This window comes from Lichenostomus cassidix, chromosome 1, assembly GCF_008360975.1.
Source record: "Lichenostomus cassidix isolate B80296 chromosome 1, HeHo_3.0, whole genome shotgun sequence".
Lineage (NCBI taxonomy): Eukaryota > Metazoa > Chordata > Aves > Passeriformes > Meliphagidae > Lichenostomus > Lichenostomus cassidix.
In genome coordinates this window covers 3,205,109-3,228,327 of record NC_139479.1, presented here as the reverse complement: position 1 = coordinate 3,228,327, position 23,219 = coordinate 3,205,109, and the positions used below count along the sequence as shown (strand labels likewise).

The 23,219-nt window shown below is 43.4% G+C and overlaps 1 protein-coding gene across 1 annotated transcript in view; it reads right to left on the bottom strand.

Annotated features, from left to right (window-relative positions):
• Positions 1–5,251: 5,251 nt before the first annotated feature.
• Positions 5,252–23,219, bottom strand: part of PCP4 (Purkinje cell protein 4) — a 46,909-nt gene continuing 28,941 nt past the window's right edge. The window contains exon 3 of the mRNA XM_085040150.1: positions 5,252–6,048. Coding sequence (XP_084896276.1) covers positions 5,921–6,048 — 128 coding nt within the window. The 3' untranslated portion in view covers positions 5,252–5,920. The remainder of the gene's footprint in view (positions 6,049–23,219) is intronic.

Here is a 23,219-nt window from a genome sequence, read left to right as displayed (position 1 = left end):
GTGTGTTCCCTCCATCCTCTTCCCTGACAAGTGGTACCCAACTTTGTTTTGGGTACAGTCATGCTGGGACTGCTCTGGGCTTTGGAGCAGGGTGTTGATTCCACAGCCCCATTCCTGACCAGCTCAAAGCTTTAACGCTTATTTTTGACCTTTTTTGCTGGTTTTGGCAATGAGATTTGCCCATTCAGGGCAGCCAGCTGCCCAGCCAGGCAGGCAGCTGTGCCCCAAAAAGCCCCCCAAAAAAGGCTCCACCTCAAGGTTTGCAGGATGGATCTGAGTTTGGTGAAAATACCTGGAAATCAGAGTTTTGACACAAACAGGAAAGTGCCTGAAGGTCACAGATATATCTCCATGCAATCTTAAAGTCAGGACCAGACCCTCCCCTGTCATTTTTCTCCTTGCTGTAGTAATAATTGTTTGTTATTAATCATTGCCATCATTTGCTGGTTTTGTTTTACATTTTTCACTCAATAATTCACTCTATTAAATGCAGGCTTGGCTCCCAACTAAAAATTACAATGGTTCAAGGAATACAGTGATATAATTTTGCCAAGATCTGCAGAATAAGCACAGAAAGTCACTGTACTTTGTGTACTTGATGAGGCCAACAGATCATCAGCTCACACCCCCTCCCTTTGTCACATTAGTCCTGAAGACTTCTGGAAAAAGGAATATTCATGGTGGAAACTACCACTGAATGTGAGTAATAGTATCAGTTTGGCCTTTGTGGAAAGATCATTAAATCACAACACACTCAGAAGGGACAAGAGTCCTCAGGCTTATTTCGAGAGCTATTTTTAGCTGTGAATATGAAGACTTTTCTTATCAAATAATTAGTCATCACCAGTAAAGGCAAGTTAACTTTTCAGAATAAAATAGGAAGTCATTGAAACCTTTTCTGAGTTTCCAAAAAAAGGTTGATTTAGAGATCATTGAAGCCTCTGCACCTGACTGTAATTATTTAGTAGTAGAAAATGGGAAAGGACAAAAAAAACTCCATGAATTGAAATTATTACAATTCCTGCCTTATTTGAAGGACAAAGTGCTGCAGATGAAGACATTTACCTGGATTTCTGTGTCATCCCAGTATTGCAGATGTGCAGGGAGACTATAAAATTTTAAAATGGTGTTTTACAGCCAGAGTAGTCTCTTGCAGGAAAAAAAAGGGGAAAATCCTGACCATCCAGAGAGATTGTAGAGAGGCTCCATACTCATGGGAAACGATGTTCTGACTACAAGCCAGCAAAATAATGCTGTCACAAAAAATGCCAAAAGCCAAGTAAATTTGTGGTAAGGGGCTCGTCACTTGTGAAATAGTGGAGATAATTCTGCTGCTGTGCCTGGCACTGGGAACATTTCATCTGGCTGGCTGCATTTCATTCCAGGCACACAGAGAAATTGGCAGAGTTCAAAGGAGAATAACAAAAAAATAATGAAAAGGGTTGAAAGGGAGACCTACAAGATAAGATTAGGGAAACTGGGTATAGCTGGACTGGAACAAATTAATCTAAATGGCGGGAGGGAGGATTTAGGTTTTAAGTACAAAGCAACCTTTACGGCTTTAAGAAAAGTTCAGCCCTGGAACAAGCTGCCAAGGAAGGTTTTAGCCTCACCATCACTAGAGATACTAAAAGGCAGGAGACCATCTGTCAGGGAGAGTTTAGGGATTTAAAAAAACAGAAAAGAAAAAAAGAAAAAAAAGCACTGCCACAATTTAAGAGTTGAGCTAAATAACCCATTCGTGACTAGACTTGAATGGATTAGAAATGGCAGAGCTTCTCTTTGGAGGGGAAGTTCCTGGATCTTTCCACTCTGAAGATTGTCTTGATCATATCAACCAATACAAGGGATTTCTGTTGTTTTCAGATTTGAGAAGGATATTTGCATTTAAATGCTTCCAGGAGATAGATGTCTAAATATTAATTTAATCGTATTGATAGTACACTCTTCCTTTTTTCCCATCAGGCTTTGAACAATTGTATAGAAGCTAATACTGGGAAAAAAAAAATTAGAGTCATAGAATATGCTGAGTGGGAAGGGACCCACAGGGATGATCAAAGTCCAACTCCTGGCCCTGCAAGACACCCCAAAATCCCACCCTGTGCCTGAGAGCATTGTCCAAACACTCCTTGAGTTCTGGCAGCCTCAGGGTTGTGACCACGGTATAACAAATTATCACCTCACTTGTTTTCCTGTGGGACAATTTGTTCCCACACCTCTTAGCTCCTCTAAGAGGCATTCCAGGCAGTCCTGTGAAAACTTTGGAAAATCCAGGTACAGCTGGGCTACCATTGCCCACCTGTTTACTCCACCAGCAGATTTGGGACTCACAGCTGATGTGTGGCTGCTGTTGGTGTATTGGGGTTGTATTACATCATATCAATGTTTCTCTCTCAAGACTCCTAACAAGGTTGCTCTTTGGAAATCTCTGAATAATACTAGAGCCCTTTCTAAATAACGTTTCTAAAATATGTTAATAATTTCCTCTGGAATTGAGGCCAGTGGGAGCAATGGCTTGAACAAGGCAGATGTTGTGTGTCTGAGCTCCTCCAGCAGCCATGGGTGAGCCTTGTGCATTCCTGGTGATTTGTTGTTATTAATTTGCTGTTCCTAACAGTCAGTCCAGATGGGATATTGGGAATTAGGAATTGTTCCCTGGCAGGGTGGGGAGGCCCTGGGATGGAATTCCCAGAGAAGCTGTGGCTGCCCCTGGATCCCTGGCAGTGTCCAAGGCCAGGCTGGACATTGGGGCTTGGAGCAGCCTGGGACAGTGGAAGGTGTCCCTGCCATGGCAGGAGACATTGAACTTGACCATCTTTAATTTCTCTTCCAACCCAAACCATTCCATGGCTCGATTCAATGATTCTGTGATTTTGCCAGGTTGCTCCAACCTCTCTCTGACTGAGCTGTGGGAGCCTCTGCTCTGGGCATGAATCCAAAACTCATTTCTACTTTCTGTTAAACCTCCACTTCCCCACATCTCCCACAGGCTGGCTTTGGCTTGATTTTCTGTGCTTAATTTGACAGACTCCACATTCTTTGCTGTTTCCCTCATGTGGGCATTCCTGTGCTTTTTGATGGCTTTTGGTTACTCCTAACAGTCTCTCGTGTTTAATTCCACAGGTTATTTTACAGTCCAGGCAACGATGTGAACTAAGGATTTCAAAGGCTCAGGCAATTGTTCTGATCACTCAACTGTAGGTTCTTCTCTTTTGGGATAATCTGGCAGCAATTTGGAGCAGAGGCAGCAGGGATGTGTCTGGGGAGGGTGTGGGTGTTGGTGGGAACAATAACCCCATTTCCTGCAAAATCTACTGCTCTGAATATTCTTTCACTTTACCTATGGGAACTTTTGGGTTTTCAGCATGGATATCCCCCTAATTTAAATTTTTCTTGACATGACTTGGTTACTCACAGTTAGGCAGAGCTCAGGGAGTGTCTGGAAGTTAAAGGACCCTCTCTGTACCTGGAATATTTACCTGTCCTCCTTCACCCATGCTGGTTGAATCCAACTCCTTTTCTCTCCTCAGCCAAAACCAGAAAGGTCTCTGAAAAGTGTGAGTTTGTGGTAATACAGGAAATTAACAGCTGTCACCTTGGATATGGGCAAAGGATGAGCAAAGAGCAAGACTGAGGAGCAAGAAAGCTCTCCTGGGCACATGAACTGAATCTGAGTGCAAACATATTTACATAAAAAGGAAATTGTCTGACAGGGGCAGCCACAATAATTCCAAATTTCATGCCAGATCGCTGTTTCCTCATTATGTTTCACTGTACATTAAGGCTGTGCCTGTAAGATGCACCCTGAACTTCACATTGAAGAAAAGCCCTGCTGCTGAAAGAGCCATAATTCATTTACTAACAGCCCCTGTTGCTGTGCTTCAATAATGTAATCACTTTCTCTGTGTCCCAACCATATGATTATTCCTGTTGTGTAGAAAATTTAAGTCCAAGGAATGTCAGATCAAATATAAAAGCCTAGTGCTTACCCATAGTTTTTATTCAATTAAGTAGCCATTACAGAGCTCATGCTGTTTCAAATGACATAATGCAGAACACAAATGCAGTCTTTTATTACAAATATATGTTCATCTAAACAAAATGGCACCAACACAATCCAAAGCCATTACAATTTTTAGATTATTATGCTCAGGCTATTATTATATGGTGAGCAGTTGCTGTGAAAGACAAGTGGGGGAACTGGGGTCTCCACGAACCACACTCTGAGCACAGCAGCAGTGTTATTTGATGCTTATTTGGGAAATTCTTAAATGCAGAGGAACAGTGCTGCTAAAAAAATAATGAAAGCTGCATCTTGGAGGGTGATCGGAGCTGGATCTTTGGAGGTGAGGAGTGGGAAAGTCATGCTTAGGGCCAGGAGCTGACACAGACAGAGGTGCCACAGGCAGGGTCTGGGCAGCATTTTGATGTTTACCCCCAAAATGGGTTCCAAAAAGTCCTGTGCCTTCCCACCCGGATTAAGCACCTCACAAGTGATGTTTGCATGTGGTTCCTTCTCTGCCCACGGGATCTGCAAGGCTTCTCCTGCTCAGCATCACTGAGGGCTCCCTGAAACCAGCACAGGGCTGGAGCTCCTGGCACCCAGACCAGCTCTGAGCTCCTCACTGAACTGATGCCCAACACAAATGCCTAAACTCACAGAGGGCTGAGGGCTTCTCCTCTGCAATCCCACAGCTCTGCACCTCTGCAGCACTGCTGCTCTCCCGTGGGAAGGGAATGCCACCAGCATGGGATCCCTCCTGTCCCCCTATTCCTGCTCATGGCTTTCTGTTTGAAGGTGACCAGTGATGAATTTGTCCCTTGCCCTGGTGATCAAATCCTCCTGTGGAAGGTGAGAGGAAGAAAAGAATCCCCCTGGGCAGAGCTGGGAATGCCACCTGGATCTGTCCCCCCTGAAGGAGCTGCCAGCTCCAGGCTGCTCTGTGAGGGACAGGCAGGCTGTCACCACTCACTTCACAATTTAACACACATCATTGCAGCTGCTTTTGTTGACCCAAAGCTGGGCTAACACAGTGAAAAAGGGACTCAGTTGAACACACAACAGCGCAAATGGACACAGGAAATCTGTCAGGATTTGCTCCTTGAACACTGAAAAGAATATGGAGGCAGAGAGATGGCACAGAAATAGCTGATGATTATGTGGGGACTGAAAAACTGCATTAAAAAAAATACAGTTTAGATGGTCAGTTTCTATTTTTACAGACAAAAATCAATGCCAAACATCCAAAGGTATTTTGTGTCTGGTTTATTATTTTCTTTCCATAACAGTCAACGCGGTCCAAGATCTCTGAATGTTATCATGCAAAGAGGAAGGACAGGGACAATTTCCCCACTTAAACCACTTTATTGACACACTTGCAAGACACAAATAAATTTCTCCCTGCTTCCTACACCCCTCACGCCAGCTTCTGCCTGCAACTTTTGTTTTTCCTTTCAGCTCATTACGAGAAAGTCATTTTATCTCCACATTTTGCTGGCAGCTGGAATTCTCCAAATGAGGGAAGCAGGGCTGAGATGCTTCTATCTCATCCCTCAGCAAAAATCCCTGCAACATACGGTGCTGTTATGACTCCGAGCTTTACGTGGAGAGGGAAACAGGCATCTGGGCTGGGATCATTTGTAACGCTGCACTTGCTGGATTAATATGGAAAGACAGATGAAGGCAGACACTTTAATTACTTCACCCTAACTTTTTTATTACAACATCAAGTAAAATGGTGAGTTACAGAGGATAATGGGCGTGAAACATCTGGGATGAAGTCGCACACAAGCTCATGGGTTGTTATCTGCCAATGGGGTTTTAAATATTGATAATTTCTGTACATGCATCTTTGTGTTATTTCTGATCTTCTCGATAAATCATCTCAGGGTTACTTTGTTTTACGCTGTGAGGTAGCTACTAGGACTGGGACCCCGCTTTTTTCTTCTGGAATTTTCTGAACTGCGACTGTATCGCCACGGCCGCCCGCTCTGTCTCTGGCGCGTCCATGTCTATGTCAAACTCCTCTTGGACCTTCTTTTGCCCATCTGCTCAAAGGAAACACAACAAGAACAGTTTTGTCAGACAGTGATAATCACTGGGCAGCACAGGTGGAGAAACTCTGCCCATTTCTCCTTCATGGACATGGTTTTGACAATGAGAAGCATATTCAGGGAAAAATCTCAGACAAGTTTCATCAAACCCCTCCCAGTGACAGAGTTTGTGGGTAGCTGGACACTGAGGAGTGACATCCAAAGGGTGCTCAGCACTCATCCAGTATCTGGGCAAGTCCCCTCCAGCCCAGAGAGCCAACAATGAGGTACAGAGGGACTCTTCTGTGCCACCCTGCAGGGAGAAAAAGGACTTTTCCAACCCAAATGATTCGACCATTCTGTGTTCACTCCAAAAAAAAAAAAAAAGGCAGCTTAAAATATTTTAAAGTAGAGGGATTAAGACCCTGTTCTTATCACACCTCCAACATGAGAGGAAGAGATAATACTTCCTAAGGCTAATTTCCATCCTTTTCACTCGTTTCCTGCCTCACCCCTTTCAACACGCCGCTCTTCCCCTTTGAATCATTTATGTCCAATCTCTCCACCACTGCGCCGCTTCCCTCACTTCTCTCCAGGCTCTGTTGTTGTCTTTCATCCTCGATCCTTGGCTCTCTGCCTTCCTTTATTCCCAGGCCTCAGCTTTCCCTTCAGCTGCATTCGGCCTCCACGTGGACAACCCAGCTGACGCTGCTGAATTTTCCTTCACCCACCCAACAAGTTAAAAAGTGCAGCCCAGGGAAAATTCCTGCCCTCGTTGTGGAGATAACCCTAAAATGCCTGGACTGAGTTAGTGGGAAAACATTTTCGCCCCACTAACCTCGTCAAAGGACTGAGTTTTTCACCATAAACTTGTTTGTTGAACTCACTTATGTAACTGTTGTGTCCCAGCCTGCAGTGAACATCATGAGCTCTACTCAACAGCAGAATTGGGGGAATTCACCCACTTTGGACCACTTTCCTTTTAATTCTTGACATTAATACCTCTGGGATGTTAATCCCCAAGTACTATTAATGCCAATAAAGGCAACACTTTCAATGCATTGTTAAAATGAAAAGAAACTTCTTCCCATTGTGTCTCTCCTTCACACCAGAAAACAGAAATGCCATTCCATGATTTTAGCATGAGTCTTGCCACATTTCTTGACTTTACTTCTTGTTCTTACTCAGAACTCAGTTTTTGTGTCCATTTCCTATGGACCACTCTAAACTCAGTAAATATTAAAAAGAAAGGGTTTGCAACATCCCATATTAATTTTGTTTTAACTACAACCAAATAAATGCAGCTAGGTCAACGTAAGAGAAACGTTCACTTACTATTTGGTTTTACTTAGAACAACGTTGAAAAAGAAAGATGAAAATGTAAGAAGAAAGAGAAAATCTGCATGAGAAGAACAACTTGAGAGCTCACCAGAAGTTTGATTATACAGGCTAATGAAAAGCTAAGCTATCAAAACAAAGATTTCTGTGGAAGAAAATCAATCCATTAACTTTATGTCATTAAATCACAGAATCACATCATTAAATCCAAGAATCTGAACCGTTTGTGTAGCTATTCAATCAATGCAACCACCCCAAGCACAGAAATACAATTATAGTTTATTTTCCATGGGGAAAGGGACGTGAAGGACAGCAGTGACACAGCCAAGGAGAATTCTAAACTGTTTTTGATTTGGTGTTTATGGGTTAAAGGCAAACTAACAGTAAAAAGTAAAAGTGAAGTCTATGCATCAATTTTAGCCTTTCCATATATTAATTGCTGTCTTTTGGAAATGCCAGTTGGGAAAACCAGATGGGTGGATGAATAGACACAATTGGGTTTGTACCTCTTGATGAAATCTGGCTTGTACAGCTCATTTCCTATCACAGCCAAGTTTTAGCACTCTCTTAACTTGCAACAGTGACTCAGCAATCTCACGTTAAGACTTAAGAAAATGAAGCATTTAGTGTAATTTGTCTCTAGAATTTCCAGGCCACTTAAATCTTTGCTTGATGTCTGTCATCATCACTGCCTTAATATCATCTGTAATACAACCATTTACAATTCCTGAAGATAATAATAATTTACAATACTCTAAGATTTTACTTCCTTTCTGTTTTTCTGCCCAACTCTTGTTGAGATCAAAACCAAAATTCCTTAAGAATTCTCTCTGTATTGCTATTTTCCTGTCACTATTAAGAAATGGTAGGATGAGAAGTTTTCAGCCAGGACTTAGACTTGTAATTAAGTCATCAGAAGTGTTCAATAGGGCCAAGACATCTGTATGAATAATGAAGAAATTCATCATTAGCAGATGGTTAGAAATATAAATATAATGATTACGCATATATATGCATAATGTACATTACAAAACAACACGTGTATTATCTATATATAATGTAATAGACATAGCTGTATTATTTTCTTTCTCCCTATGCCTATCTTTCACTTTTTTTATACATGTATGGTCCATCCACATTTGAATATGTAGAGAATATATATTAATATATATATAATTGCATAGACATATTTCATTAAAGATTTTTAAGTTCTGTGTTAATCTGGAAAGAGCTAGATTGGGTATTTCCCAAATTTTGGAAGAGGATGTTCTTGGAGTTCTCCCCAAAACATTTTCAATTGATACCTGTCACAACACAGATACTTTCACAGATGGATTGTCAATCTGGGGAGAAAATTCAGTGGGGTGCCAGCCTGGGCTTTGTCTAAGGCAATGAGATTTTGGCTTTTACCATGAGCTGCTTTCCTAATGCAGCCTACTGACTTAAAATGAATCAAACCCTGCAAACTACATGGGTTTTACTGGTTAGTTATGGTTAAGAGCAGGAGTAACTCCCTCATGACAGGAGAGCTAAAACCAGGTGATCCTTAAGGTCCCTTCCAACCCACATCATTCTATTATTCCACAAATTAAGAATTAACCAATTAAGTACAACAAAAAGCCAGCCTGTGCTCAGCACCTGCACAGACTAGAAATCACCTCCCTGCACTGATAAAAAAACTAAAAGCCTTTCTGCACCCTTCCTGCTCCATATCCACCTGTGCCACAGTAACTTTTACTTGTCAGTAGTTGTTCACATATCTCAAGCACACAGGCTGTTGGATTTGAATCCTCAAATCATTAAATTTCTCCAGAGACCCGAAAACAAGCCGGCAGAATTGCCTCTTTCATGCACTGTCTCCCACTCCTGGCTTCCCTTTCACAAGGGATAATTAGCTCAGAAATGGTCTGAAAACTCAGGAAATTGTCACTCTCAGCAGGTCAGAGCACAGGTAAGCTAGCACAGGTTTTACTCCTGGGCTGGCTTTTTTCATTCCTACTGGTGGGGGGAATGAAATGTTATCAGACAATTCTGCCTGATAACAAACCACCTTTTTCCAAGCCACCTTAATGTGGGAATAAAGGCAGATCAGGATTCCCTCCCCATCCTCAGTCACACACACACCTTTGTTGATATCTTCATTTTCTAAATGGCATGAAGATTCCTTCCACATGGATATCTGAGGATCCCTGGATCACCACCCACCCACAGGAGAAGACTAGGGGGAACAAAACTGTTGTCAATAGACTTAACTTACAAAGTACTCATGATTTTGCAGGATTCAGATATAACAAATAGTTGATAATCCCTGGCCTGCACTTTGTGCTTTTTGAAGGGATGTGGTTTCATTAGCAACATAATAAACAAACCCCCCTAACCATTCCCACTAAGCTCAGCTGTTTCAAGGCTTTTCCTGAAAGATTTCTTATTACTCTCCCTCTCTTCTGAACACCCCCTGATACACCAGGGGAGTGCATAACCAGTGATAAACCAGTGATAAACTGGGGATAAACCAGTGCATGTTCCTGCTGGGTTCTGATCACTGCCAACAGGGGAGGTGAACAAAACATTGTTATCCAACGAATTTTCCAAAATCACACGCTCAACATGGACTGGCTCTGGCCATGTGCCTGTTGAGGCAAATCTGATCTGTGGTGGGACAAACTCCTCAGAGCACAATATGCACTGCTTGGTGAGTCCCACCATGACCAGGGCACCCCACAGCCCAGCACAATGACACTGCAGGGCTCAAGTCTCAGACAATTTGCAGGGTGTGGGTTTTCCCTCACCACAGGCAACACTCATCCCAGCAGGAGAGCCTGAAACAGCGACTAATGAGCTGCTTTCTGAGTCTACCATCATCTTGCACTGCTGCAATTGAAAAAAGATCCATGTATTCCATTTCCAGATGAAAGACTCAGCATTAGAATGCTGTCTCCATGATCTGCTACAGCGCCTCGTAATCCATCGCAAACACTGGATGGATAATGAAGCTGAAGGAAAACAATAAAAACCTACACACAAATCTACCCATCAAACCCTGAAGAAACGTGGTGCAAGTGTAATTATTCACAAATGTGCCTCCAGCTATTTCTTTCATTTACTTTTCAACTATAAAGTAAAATGAATTGTGACAACGCTGGGAAAAGAAAACATTGCTTATTCCGTATGGGACAAAAGTCTAAAGCAGTTTTTGGTGACAGCTGAACATAGGCTAAAGAGACCAGTCCTTCCCAAAACTGTTCAGGGAAGGGAAAAGGTTAGTGGGGTGGAAAAGGGGACTCAGTCTTTATTCTCAGAATTTCCCCATCTTCCAGATGAAACAGAAATTGCTCATCACATTCTGGAAAACCATTCAGCATGAAAAATCACACAGGCTGAAGCCTTAACTGGCATTTCATGTCTCAGGTGCCACCCTGTGCCCCTGCTCACCCAGCTCACACTAACAGGAATTATGGGACCAGACCCAAGTTGGAATACACTCATAAAAACACCGCATTTTTCAGGGGCTAAACCGCGGCGTTTGGAAGAAAAGATTAAATGGAGTGTGGGACAGAATCACAGTGCCCCGTAAGAGGCCAGAAGCAGTATTTTGCCTCAAGCAGGATCATTACCTCCCACTGCTCCAAAGATTTTTCAAGCTGTGACAATCTTTACGCCGCCGCTCGGATCCCAAGCTATTACACCAGCCTGGCCAATGAGGCAGAACAGCCCCTAATTAAAGAGGACCAAAATGGGCAGGAATCACATGGATGTTGACATCCATGTGGAGCATTATCTTTATGTGATGGGAAGAGTCATTTTATCTGACCAGATTCCACTGAGCAAGCGGCCAGCTAGAGAAAACACATGGATGCTCAGAGGTGTGGAGGCCAAACTTAACTCCTCAAAAGCAACAGTTTTAAGAGCTGAGAGTTGATATTAGCCATTCTTTCCCCTCTGTATCTAAGTGAGGTTGAGGCAGTAAAAGACTCATTTTCTAGGGGAGTTACAGAATCATAGAATGACCTGGGCTGGAAGGGACCTTAGAGAACATCCATTGCCACCCCTGCCATGGGCAGGGACACCTTCCACTGTCCCAGGCTGCTCCAACCTGGACCAACCTGGACTCTTCCAGGGATCCAGGGGCAGCCACAAAATCTCTAGGCAAGCTGTCCCAGTTCTTCACTATGCTCACAGAAAGAGTTTCTTCTAATATCTAATCTAAACCTACTCTCTGTCAGTGTGAAGCCATTCCCCTTTGGAAATTGTCTCTCTCCATGCTTCCTGCAGCTCCTTCAGGCCCCAAAAGGCCACAATGAGGTCACCCCAAAGCTTCTCCTCTCCAGGCTGAACAATCCCAGCTCTGCCAGCCTTTCCTCCCAGCAGAGCTGCTCCATCCCTCTGCTCATCCTGCTGCCTCCTCTGCACTCTCTCCAGCAGCTCCAGCTCCTTGCTATGCTGAGCCCCAGGGCTGGAGGCACCAGAACCTCATCACCTCCTGGCAGCAGCTCTGCAGAGCCACAAGGTTCCCCTGAGCCTCCTTTGCTCCAGCCTCAGCTCTTTCTCAGCTCCCTCAGCAGTTTTCCAGCCCCTTCCCAGCTCTGTTCCCTGCCCTGGACACTCTGCAGCCCCTCCAGGTCTCTCCTGCAGCACCAGAACTGGACACAGCCCTGCAGGAGCCTCTCAGTGCCCAGCACAGAGGGACAATCCCTGCCCTGCTCCTGCTGGACACACAACTCCTGATCCAGCCCAGCTGCCATTGGCCTGCTTGGCCACAAATGTTCAGGTTCTTAATTAATAACCACAGAACTTTTGTCTAATTAGATTAGGAATGACAATAATTTCCCTTCCTGCTCATTAGAAGTGCTGCATGGTGAGATGCTCGTTTTGGGACAAGGACTCCATCCCTAGAGCTGTTCGAGTTTTGTCACTCCAAAATGAGCCCAGACATTCCAGAGACACCTTCCAAAATCCAAGGCTCCTGTTCTGTTTGTCAGGCACTCCATGTGGGGAGTTACAGGTTTACAGAAAGGGTTTTTCTTTTCCATGGTCAGTGATCTGAAGGTAGAAGATGCTGGGGAAATCGAAAGTCCTCACAGGAATCATCTCTGAAACTGAAAAGCAACCCCTGGAGCTCAGCAGTCTCCTGAGACTTCAAAAGATCCATGTGAAAGAAAATAAAGGTTATAATGAATGATAAGACAAAATGTAACAGCTACTTTTATCTGAACTGCACCAACTGGCCCCATAATATCACTCAAAATAAGCCAGAAATAATTAATATATTTTGATTCAACTGTAAATTACAATTTGGTATAAAGAACACGACCTTATTAGACAACCAGAATCCTTTATTTTTCAAATTGACCTTTACTTTCAGAATATAGCATTGCTATCTCGAACCCGAAAAATTAGTTTTGCTGTAGAAAATAATGGCTGTTCTTCTGTAATTTTAAAAATGTTATTTCAGCATGAGGCTTTTGAAACGTCTGATTAATCTTTTTTCTTTCCCTGGTTGTAATCATGTTCGAGAACAGGAATATTATTTCTGACACGAGACAAACGAAGTAGCACAAAAATATGTACATTGGGGTAACATAATGGAACAGAAAGGAATAGCAATAAAATTTAGTTTACAAAAATTGCATTCCCAAGTAATTTGTAGCCAACTATGGACGAATTGATTTTGCTCAACAATTAATATAGAGACAAATATTGTTTTTCCTTAAATGCTAATATTATTTAAGCAACCATTCCTCATCTTCAAAATAATTAATGTATCGCTGACAGCCTTTTAAAATGGTTTACAAATGCATAACTGATGCCTAGGTAGGTGCATTATTCATGGGGACCTATGAGGCATTCTGGGAATGAAACTAGAAGCCCTAATTCACATTCCCACATGGAGATCAAACTTCTTGGAACTTCAGCTGGGAACACAGCAAATAGAAATGGCCATCTCAGCTCTATAATCTCATTTTTTACCACCCAAACCTGCACTTGAGGAGTGCTAAACCGCGATCACCAACGTCCCAGCCAAGTTTTAAATGGGAATTGCTACAGTGTGGTTTTAATTTCCTCTGCCATCTCCAGCTCTCATTTCCCCAGTCCAACACTGTGCCTTTAACCAGCTTTGCAGTGGAGGGAGCTGCATTTCAGCAGTGCACGAAGCAAGCTGCCCTCCTGACTCGCTCCTCGACTGCTTGATTAATATATGATCAGTTATTTCCCTATTATGGTAGCATCCAGGCGCTCCCAGCCAGAGCTGGGAGCCCTAATGTGGTTACAAACGCAGAACAATAAATTCTTTCCCCTCCGCCACCCCTCAGTGCTCTGACCTTTGCAGAAGTGTCTTCGGCAATAACGTTTAAAATAACAACGGGAGAACTTCCTCGGGGCTACCTCGACACCAGCACATTATCCAAAGCCCCAGCACAGCTCAGGCATCATCCACAGCCTCCCTAAAGATGTGAGAGTTGGCATGGCTGGGATTGTTCCAGACAGATTCAGCCAGGGAATTGTGGTGGCAGAAAGTGGAACCTCTGGGGTATTGAGGGAAGGAGAGTTTAGCCCTTTTGATTCAAGCCATGCTGCACCAATTTGCACCAAAACCAGAGAAAAGCCTCTAAACCCGTTTTGTTTTCTAAGGGAGATGTTGCCTCCAGCACTTCAAAACACTTTGCTGCTCCAGCCTGCAAGGGAACTCCTCAAAATGAGCTGGAAATCACAATTAACTGCGGGATGACCGATGGCACCTGAGAGTGCTCCCCAGGGAAACACGAAAGTGAGGAGCTCATCCTCCAGTGTGTCACTCAGCTTTGCTTTCCAGGGATGCTCCCTCACCCCACCACCCCCTGAAGAGGGCAATCAGCTCAGAGAAGTGGCAGCGATCACAACATGCCACACAGGAGTGGCAGGAAAGGGGGATGCAACCCCTGCATGCCAAAGTGACACGAGCTGGGGAAGGTGGCACAGGTGACAGAGCAAAACCTGTCAGTCACGGGAAGGGGAGGTGTCAATCAAAAGCACTGTGGTATGGAGTCAGAAGATGTTTTTTCCCACACACAATGAAGAGCGAGGTTTTGCCCTGCTCATCTTCTAAGTGGAGAAAAAGGGCATTTTCTTGGAGTCACTGTATACCAGCAGATCTGTTAGCCACTAATGAGAGGCTATTTTAAGTTTACAGGGTAGTTTTAATAAAAACTGTTATGTGAGCACTTGGAAAGTCACAGTGAGCAAACCCTCTCCTCTTGTAAAATCCATCACAGCTTTTAATACCAGTGACTTAATCACACACTCAGAGGTGCACAGCATAAGGCACAGAAACTGAGCTTTGCCACTCCATATCACATTCTTGAGCAAAGGAGTTATTTTGGAGAAATTCTTCCCAGTGAGGATGGGGAGACCCTGGCACAGGTTGTCCAGAGAAGCTGTGGCTGCCCCTGGATCCCTGGAAGTGTCCCAGGACAGGCTGGATGAGGCTTGGAGCATCCTGGGGTAGTGGATGTTCCCTTCCTATGGAAGAGGTGGTTGGAATGAGATGAGCTTTAAGAACCCATCCAATCCAAGCCATTCTGTGACTCTATTTCAGTGTCTTCTATGCCTTGTAAATATTATTTATTATCAAAATATTATCACTAAGCACTCACTTTGCTGCACAGATTAAGAGCAAGAAACAAACAACTTAAATAATGGCCAAACAGTGCAGCTTTTATTTGCACAAACGTGGGCATCGCCCCATGCTGCAACAGGATAATAAATTTAGCACAATCACACCATGAAAATGCCACTTCTTTAATATGAGCACTTTAACATCTTGCACTACCTGCCAGTTTGGGAATGCTTGTGGAGGCTGCTGGGCAATTATTGTGTAGAAGTGGAACTTGTGAGGTTAAAAATGCCTCCTAAAGAAGTACCTGGAGTCCTTTAAAAACAGAATTGTCACAGGGTAAAAACAGGCTGAGATGAACAAACCTGCTTTAAGACATTCTTTCAGGAGAGGATTTGGCAAAAGAAAGTTTGTTACCCCTCCGTAACACCAAACTCATCCCATCAGCAGAGCCCCAGAGATGGGATGGATATAAAATCCAGGCTTCTGGAGCAGCTCCAAGGTAGCTCAGCCTGAGCAAAGACCAGGATACTCCACAGGACAGCAATTTACCGTGACACTGCCAGTGGGTCTCACATGCTCCTGCATCACTTGGCTTTGTCACTTCTGCTCCAGCAGCCACAAGTTCACCCAGAGTGCTGGATAGATTTGGTCTGACCAGAAGTCTTACTGAATGTTCCACAGAATGAAATTTTCTCACAGGAGGTACAGAATTTTAACATCTCCAACTCCCAAAAGCAGTCACCCAGCTGTAGTTTTCCACCGAAAAGCAAAGCAATCCTGTGGCAGGAGGGTTGGTTCTAGGAAATTTCCACTGTTTTCTTTGGCTCGGGCTGTTACCCGAACAGAATCATTAATTTGAGTTTACCGTGTCTCCACGGAACGCAAAAAGCCACATTCTATGTTTATTTCCCCTGCAGGCTGGCTTGCTTCATTTTCTTAGAAAGAGAGGAGGGGCTCCTCAGGAGAATGTAGGATAACACTGAACAGCAGTACAGGGGAGATAAATTAGGATCCAGTGGCAATGTGGCTCTGAAAGAGGATGAGAAGGAATTATATGCTGGAGGGAACTGTCAGTGTGTTCCAGGCTGTCTTGCCCAAGAGCCACTTGGAAAGCCATGTTACATGTTGTGCAGAAGCTCATTAAGCCAAGTATTTCAAAATCAGATTCTAGGTAAAAAGCTCTGGCCAATTACTAAGGGAAAAAAAACCCAACCAACCTTTTAATCTAACTTAGAATCATAGAATCATTTAGGCTGGAAAAGATCTTTAAGATCATCAAGTCCAGCTGTAAAGGAAGCCAAACTTGCAGGTGTTGAGAAAGAAACCAGTGGAGAAAAGCAACGACTCCAAGGGTGCAATTCCAGCATTTTTGGACAGCATGAATCTCACCCTTGCATCCCCTTCCTAAATTGGTTAGTTCTCTATTAGTTATAAAGGCAGTTCAGAGTGCCTGGTTCAGATGTAGTTATTGTTCTTTAAATGAGTTACATTGCCTGAGCCTGAGTGGTGCCTGAACTACACATTGTAGAATTTCAGATGAACACACTTATCTGCTATTTCATGAGAAATTCTTTCTCATCAAATGAATTATTTAGCCCTTATGAAAGGTACTACACTGAAACTGCAGCGGCTAAGAAATCTTGTTTGCTGCAGGAAGGAGAAAATAAAATAAATAAAATAAAATAAAATAAAATAAAATAAAATAAAATAAAATAAAATAAAATGAAAGTAGGCACACCTTCTCGCACAACTCCATCCGTGTGCTCTGATCCCCTGGGATGGAGAAGGAGAGAACTGCTCACCTTCAATAGAGGGTCAAAATGAACATTTGTTCCCTCTGCTGAGATGGCCAGGGAAGCTGCCAGTTGTGCAGCTGATCTGGAGCCTCTCATGTTCCCTCAGGAGCTGACTGAACAGTCTGCATACATTTTTCTTTTTATAGAAATATAGTTGAGCAGACAAAAAAAACTGTTATCAGCACCTCTCCCTCTCCTTTCACTTTATTTCAGAGATAGTGATTTTTTGTGTACACATGTGCCTTTAAGTGTACATCAATAAGACTCCTTCTATTCCTCTAATAAGGGATTACAGTTAACACCACGACAAGCCATATCCAATGCTTCATGTGAACAAGCAGCCAAATGACAGTTTCTGTGAGAACTGCAATGGAATTCACCACTTCTGCAAACACCAAACCCCTGCTCTGCTATTTAGGTAAGAATGAGCCAGGTGATGGCTGCTGCCATCCTGAAGGGTGGAGGTGCTCCAAGGAACCTTGTTGCACCCAGCATGTGGAAAAGGCAGCCAAAACAGGGCTGAGAATGCATGAAGACCAAAATGTGTGAGTCAGGTGTGCTGGATGGCCATCTGGAGAAGGCAAGAACCCTTTAAAAGGTACTGCCATGATTCTCATTGCTGATCCAAGCCGAGAAACACTGACATGAGAGTGGAATCTGCATGCAGAGCACAGATGAACAGTGACCACCTCCTGGTGCAGTTCCCCAACACGGTGAAACAACAGAGAATTCTGATTTTACAGCACAGTTATACTCACATGTCCTCTAAATGCCAAAGCACACAAGTTACTGCTTCATCATTCCTTAATGGAAGAAATACAGCCCAACCACACATCTTTGCCATGTTTTTTTATTTCCCCTGCCTTACTGTGGGAACTGATGCTGAGGTGGACACAACGATTGCACTGAGGCAGAACTGGAGCACAGCTCTGCTCTTCCACTAATTTCCTCTCCCACAGTAATACAAAAGACCTTATTGTCACATAGGAAAATTTACTGTTTAGCATAAGAGAGTAAAAAATGGCAATGAAAAGATCCTATAAAAGAGGGGGGAATCAATCCAGAAGGACAAGGTGTCCTTCTGAGCAGCTTGTTCATTACTTAAAGGCAGTTCCTGTTCTGGAAGGCTAAAGCCTGGAATTCTAACAAGTCAATACCAAAGCTCTGTGGGATTTCTTGTCCCTGCCTTTAGCATCTGTATTTATTGAGTGAGGACTGATGCTTGTAGGGTAATGTAATTTTCAAGCCTTTCCAAAGCAGCAAAGATAATGAGCAAGGTCGGGCTCCAAAGCCACCAGACAGTACTTCCAATCCTGCTTCTGCATTTTTCTCCCCGTCCCCCACCTCATAAAAAACCAAAATTCTAAACCTTCTAGGTGCCAGGCACTGACTCAGCAACATCCTCTTTTGGATGCTATTTCAGATAAAGGGTGGAGGGGTTTCTCTCCCCTAAGAGTGCAGCTCTATGTTCTGACAAGCACCTGACTAAAAGAGCAGATCATTAAAACTGGCTTGCAGTGGGCTTATTCTCAGGTGTGCAGCAAGGAGAAGGAGTATCCACCTTTTTATAGCCTGTGTATTGATCAGTCACACCCACACACCTTTTTATTTTATATTTTTTTTAATGTGGGTAAAAGCAAGCATGTTTTTCCAATAAAGCCCCCCCGAAAGGAGAAAGCAGGTCCATATTCCGAGCTCTTTATCTACATCAGGAGGTTATGGAGCAGGGAAGTGAAAATGGCCTCATTATCCTGACAGATGGTGCACTTAACAAACCCACACAGAGCACGGAGGACACAAAGGAAGGTTGTACGTGCTGCAAGTGTGGTGCATTTCCGAGCTGCCAGCAGAGTGGTGCCTGGGAGGTACCACACTGGCCCTCCAGCCTTGCTGCTTTCCAGTCCTTGGAGCTGCAACAAATCCCTTTGGTCACCTGGAGCATTCCCTGCCTCCTTCTCCAGCAGGGACTGTCCTCTCTTTTAATCCTCCCACCCTGCAACATCTCAAAGGAAACTCAGAAAATTTCCTTTAGAATTATTTTTAATGCAAAAACAAGTTAAGACAAAACAAAACAAAAAGCAAGCTTTATTCATATGAGCTGGCTCGAAGAAAAGGAGGGTTGCTATTCATCTTATCTTGGTTTTCACCTCACGAGGTTTTCACCTGGTGCCTTTAAACAACGGCTATTTAAAATCAATTTTATCAGGAGGGGTGGCCATTGATTTAGCTAAGTGCTGCAATTGCAATTAGAAAGTTATTAAACCCAGTGCCAGATAGACTAATTGACATGAAAATCTAACTCAGGCTGGGGGATAAAGGTTTCCCTCCTGCTTCAGCTGCAACTTTATTGCACACATAAAGCTATCTTAAAAGAATGTTCAGGCTGCAAAGTTGAACGTGAGAAAGTTAATAAATGACAAAATGAACTGACAGCATTAGGCAAAATTACTGAATCATTGAGTGGACAACTTTAATTTTTGACATTGAAACCTCCAGGGCCTTAAGAGCACAGTGTTTCCTAGATTTAAAGCAAAAAAACCCTATATTCTGATACAACATATGGACACCCACATGGCTCCTCAGCAGGACTGCCTGGAACTGTTAAATCCAACAGCAGTTTTATGGGAGTAAGTGGCAGTGGTAGGAGGCTGCTGTCCTGTGCCTGAATCAGCAGGAAAGGGAATGACTTGCAGATTTTGTGGGTGGGATTCCTACAGCTGAGAGAATGGAACAATGAGGAAACCCTGCTGCTTTCAGATGTGGTGGCTACTCCTGTTCCACTTCCTCTGCCTCAGCTCTCCCCCAGCCCAGATGGTCACCAGGGTGCCCAGCACACCTCACCAATGCCATCCCCTTGATTTGGATAGTCCTGCTCCCCAAAAGTGCACCAGGACATTCTCTAACCTCAAATTCCAGCCCAGCCCCTTCCCACACCAGCTGACTCCTGCTCTCCTCCAGTCCCTGTTCCTCCCTCCCTCCCAGTCCCAGTTTCCATCCAAAACTATCAAATCCTGCCTGACCCTCTGTGTTTCCAGCTTCCTGATGAGACCCACTGAGCTCCTTTGTCATTCCATCCTCTGACCCCCCTGCTCCAGCTCCTGGGACCATCAGGTTCCAAGGATGGAGACACATTTTTTTCCTAAGCAATTGTGATGTTTTGAGAACACAGAAGGGGCACAAGCCTTCCCTTGGCTTCAGCTCCTGGCTAAGGCATTGCTGAATGTAGCAGCAATCAGGGAAAACTATGATTTCCTTAAGCCTTTCAAAGACAGTGTTGGTTTAATTGCTTTAGTGTTTACTACTTGGCTCGGTGATGTTGAGTTTTCATGGAAAAAAAAAAATTAACTGCTTCACTGAACTCCCACAAATGTAAGACTTGTCCTTCTAAACATTTATAACTTGGCCTCTGTAGCAGATAGAAAAGTCACATCCCAGATGACAAATCTTACATTTCTGTTCAAAATGACAAAGGCTCAAAGCAGTCAGACAAAAGGCCACCAGAAATTGGTTTTAATTTCTTGATGTGCTAACATTTTGCTCAAGCCTCATTTTTGGAAACTACTGGAATGACTTTGCTGAACCCTTCCAAAATAATTCTGCTTGAGGCAAGCAATCAAAATGACAAATTTCAGCCTGAGCAATTGGATTTTGGCAAGGTTGTGTACAACTGAAAAGGGAGCTTTTAACCAGCAGAGTTCAGCAGCTGTTAATTGGCCTTGCCACCAGTTCAGACTGCAATAAACAAAATAAGTGCATATAATGCCAGTGAAGGAATGTAAACTAAATGAAATAAAAGTTATGGATAGCTGGAATATCTTTAAAAGGGATCAAAACCAGAGGGTGAATGTTACACTGCTGGTGTTTTGAGAGTTGCCAATGATTTCTTGAAGATTTACCAAGGGAAAAGAAATTGAAAATAGTTGAGTCACTTAAAATGATTACATGGAAGACAAAAATTAATCAGAGCTGTCCTTTATATGTTCTGTGTTGAGGATTTCTCTTGCACTTATCTCTGCTACTCATTTAAGAACTCTCTAGAAAACATTTTCCCTTGTGTGAATTTAAACCCTGATGTGCACTTTTCAAGGCCTGCATGGATTTACAGCCATGTCAGATTGTCAGTAAAGCTGATCAGAAACAGCAGCTGAGCTGACACACACATGGCCAACCTCAGAGCATCTCCCCAGCCCGTGTGTTCTGATCTATACAGATCCATTCCTCCTTCCCCTGCTTCTGAGGATTACAAGGACATGAGCTTTAAGCACCTGGAAGAAGGACTAAACATTCCATGTGTTTCCTCTGCTTCAGGAAACACAAGCTGGGTTGGTGCAAGGAAGGACTTAGGCTGGGATTCACATCCCTCACTGCCTCCAAAGCAGCGGCATGTGCAGCATGTGCAGAATGCAGAGGATACAGCACACCCCAGAACCAATCCTGTTTCACTAAAACCCACCTAAGTGTCTTCACTGCTGGAATTTTACATCTGAATATAAACAGAACCAATTAATTTTTTTTTCTCCTCTTTTGCTAAGGAAAACCAATTATTTACTCCTTTCTTCCTTTCAAGCTAAGAGGACAGAGGAAGAGAACAACTAAAAGCCTTTTTGATTTTAATTCTGCTACTTTAAAAACTGCTTTGCCTCTTACATGTGTTTCTGTTCCTCCAGGTGATTCCTCCTCCTTGCTTAAACCTAGTCTGGGAAACAGTGAATGTTTTGTGAGACTGGAGAGAAATGAGAAAGTTCAGATGAGGGTCACCATGACACCAAGTCAGAGCATTACTTAGGAACCTTCTTTTTGGCAAATGAATATTCTTTACTAATGACCCAGACTGCAAATTTGCCTGGGAAAATTGGAGGGAAAATCAGGCAGTTAGAGGTCCTCAGGAGGACTGTGCTGAGGAAACGGGAAATTCTCTGAGGGAGGAAAAAGAATGAGAGGTGAGACAGAAGAATTGAGGGTGACAGGAAGAAAGGCAGCCAGAGGAGAACCTGCTTGGGGAAAAGATGAGAGAAAACCTCAGGTTTTATGAAGCAAGTAAGGAATAACTAACTGGACCCATGGGAGCAGCCTGGCCTGCCTGGCAGAAAGGACCAGGAATTTGGATTCATCCCAGAGCATCCCACTGCACCACAGGCTTCATCCCACTGCCATGGACACATTCACTTGTTGTCACTGTGGCAAGAAGGGGTCACAGTGGCAGGAAAATATCCACTTATACAAGCCACTGACTGGTTAAAAGCTTCAATATTGTGACTGAATGTCTCTTGGGCTTTGCAAAAACCAGCAGAAACCACTGCCAGAGGAGCTCTGGCAAGGTGCACTGAGGATCTGAGTGTTTTCTGCTGCTTACCTCCATCTGTGCAACTTCTCCTGACTAGCAAAAAGCACCATTTTCTTCTTTTTTTTCCTAACCAAATCGATCAGACTTTCTCCTGAAACAACTCACTGGTGGGGGTGGAACACCTGGGGTTTTTTTGAGCTGCCTGGACTGAAAGTCCACATTGCTTTGTGTTTTGTTTTGTTTTCTGGCACGCTTGGCCAAGCTTATCAAGTGTTTTGTCACATTCAGACAGCATCACTTGCAGCAACAAAAGGTATCCCTGACACCAGCAAAGGAGGCTGGCAGCTCTGAGCTGCATCACTCCCTATCTCAGCAATTACACTGAAATTTTGTGATAAACAAAAGTGAACTCAGCCTTTTGCTGCCAGGCCAGAAACCCCACAAACACACAGCAGAACAGAAGCAGCTGCTGTCTAACTCAGCTCAGGTGAATTGTTGGTTTCTACTCTGCGAGTTCAGATTAAGAAATTCAGCCCCAAATATGCATCACAGTACTACACAATCCTGCAGAAAACTACTTACAGCCACAGAAAATTACTGAGATGTCCAAAGAGCTGCGGGAAGCTCGAAACAAGGGTCAAATTTATGGTAGTTATGAAACCTCTCCACGACAAGTTTCAAGTAAATTTGGATCCATTTATATTTTGGAGAGCAAAACAATAACTACTTAGTGGTCTCACTTAGTATGCACTCAAAAATAATGGCAGTTGTGGATGTGCTTATATTTAATTTCATTTAAACTTGAAACTTAGAACCAAACTGAGTGGAATCACATGCTCACACGAACAGATATATGGGGAGAAACTACAAAGAAGCACTGGTATCCCTTGATGCAGCTTTCTTCACTGGCTTTTTTGGTGTCCATCATCTTGCACTGCAAGAAGAAAAATACCTAATAGAAGGAAAGAAATAAGTAGTCTAATTCCAACACAGTCTGGACTTCAGCCAGTCCACCATGTAATAGCAAAAATGCTAATGTTAGCTGCAGTAATCTTCTTAAGATGATGAATAGAGACCAAAAATCTACAATAATTCTGCTGCATCTGAGAACAGCTTCTAGACTCTGTTGTTCCCAAGGTTTGCCCATGGCATGGGGAGGAATGGGGGGAATTGC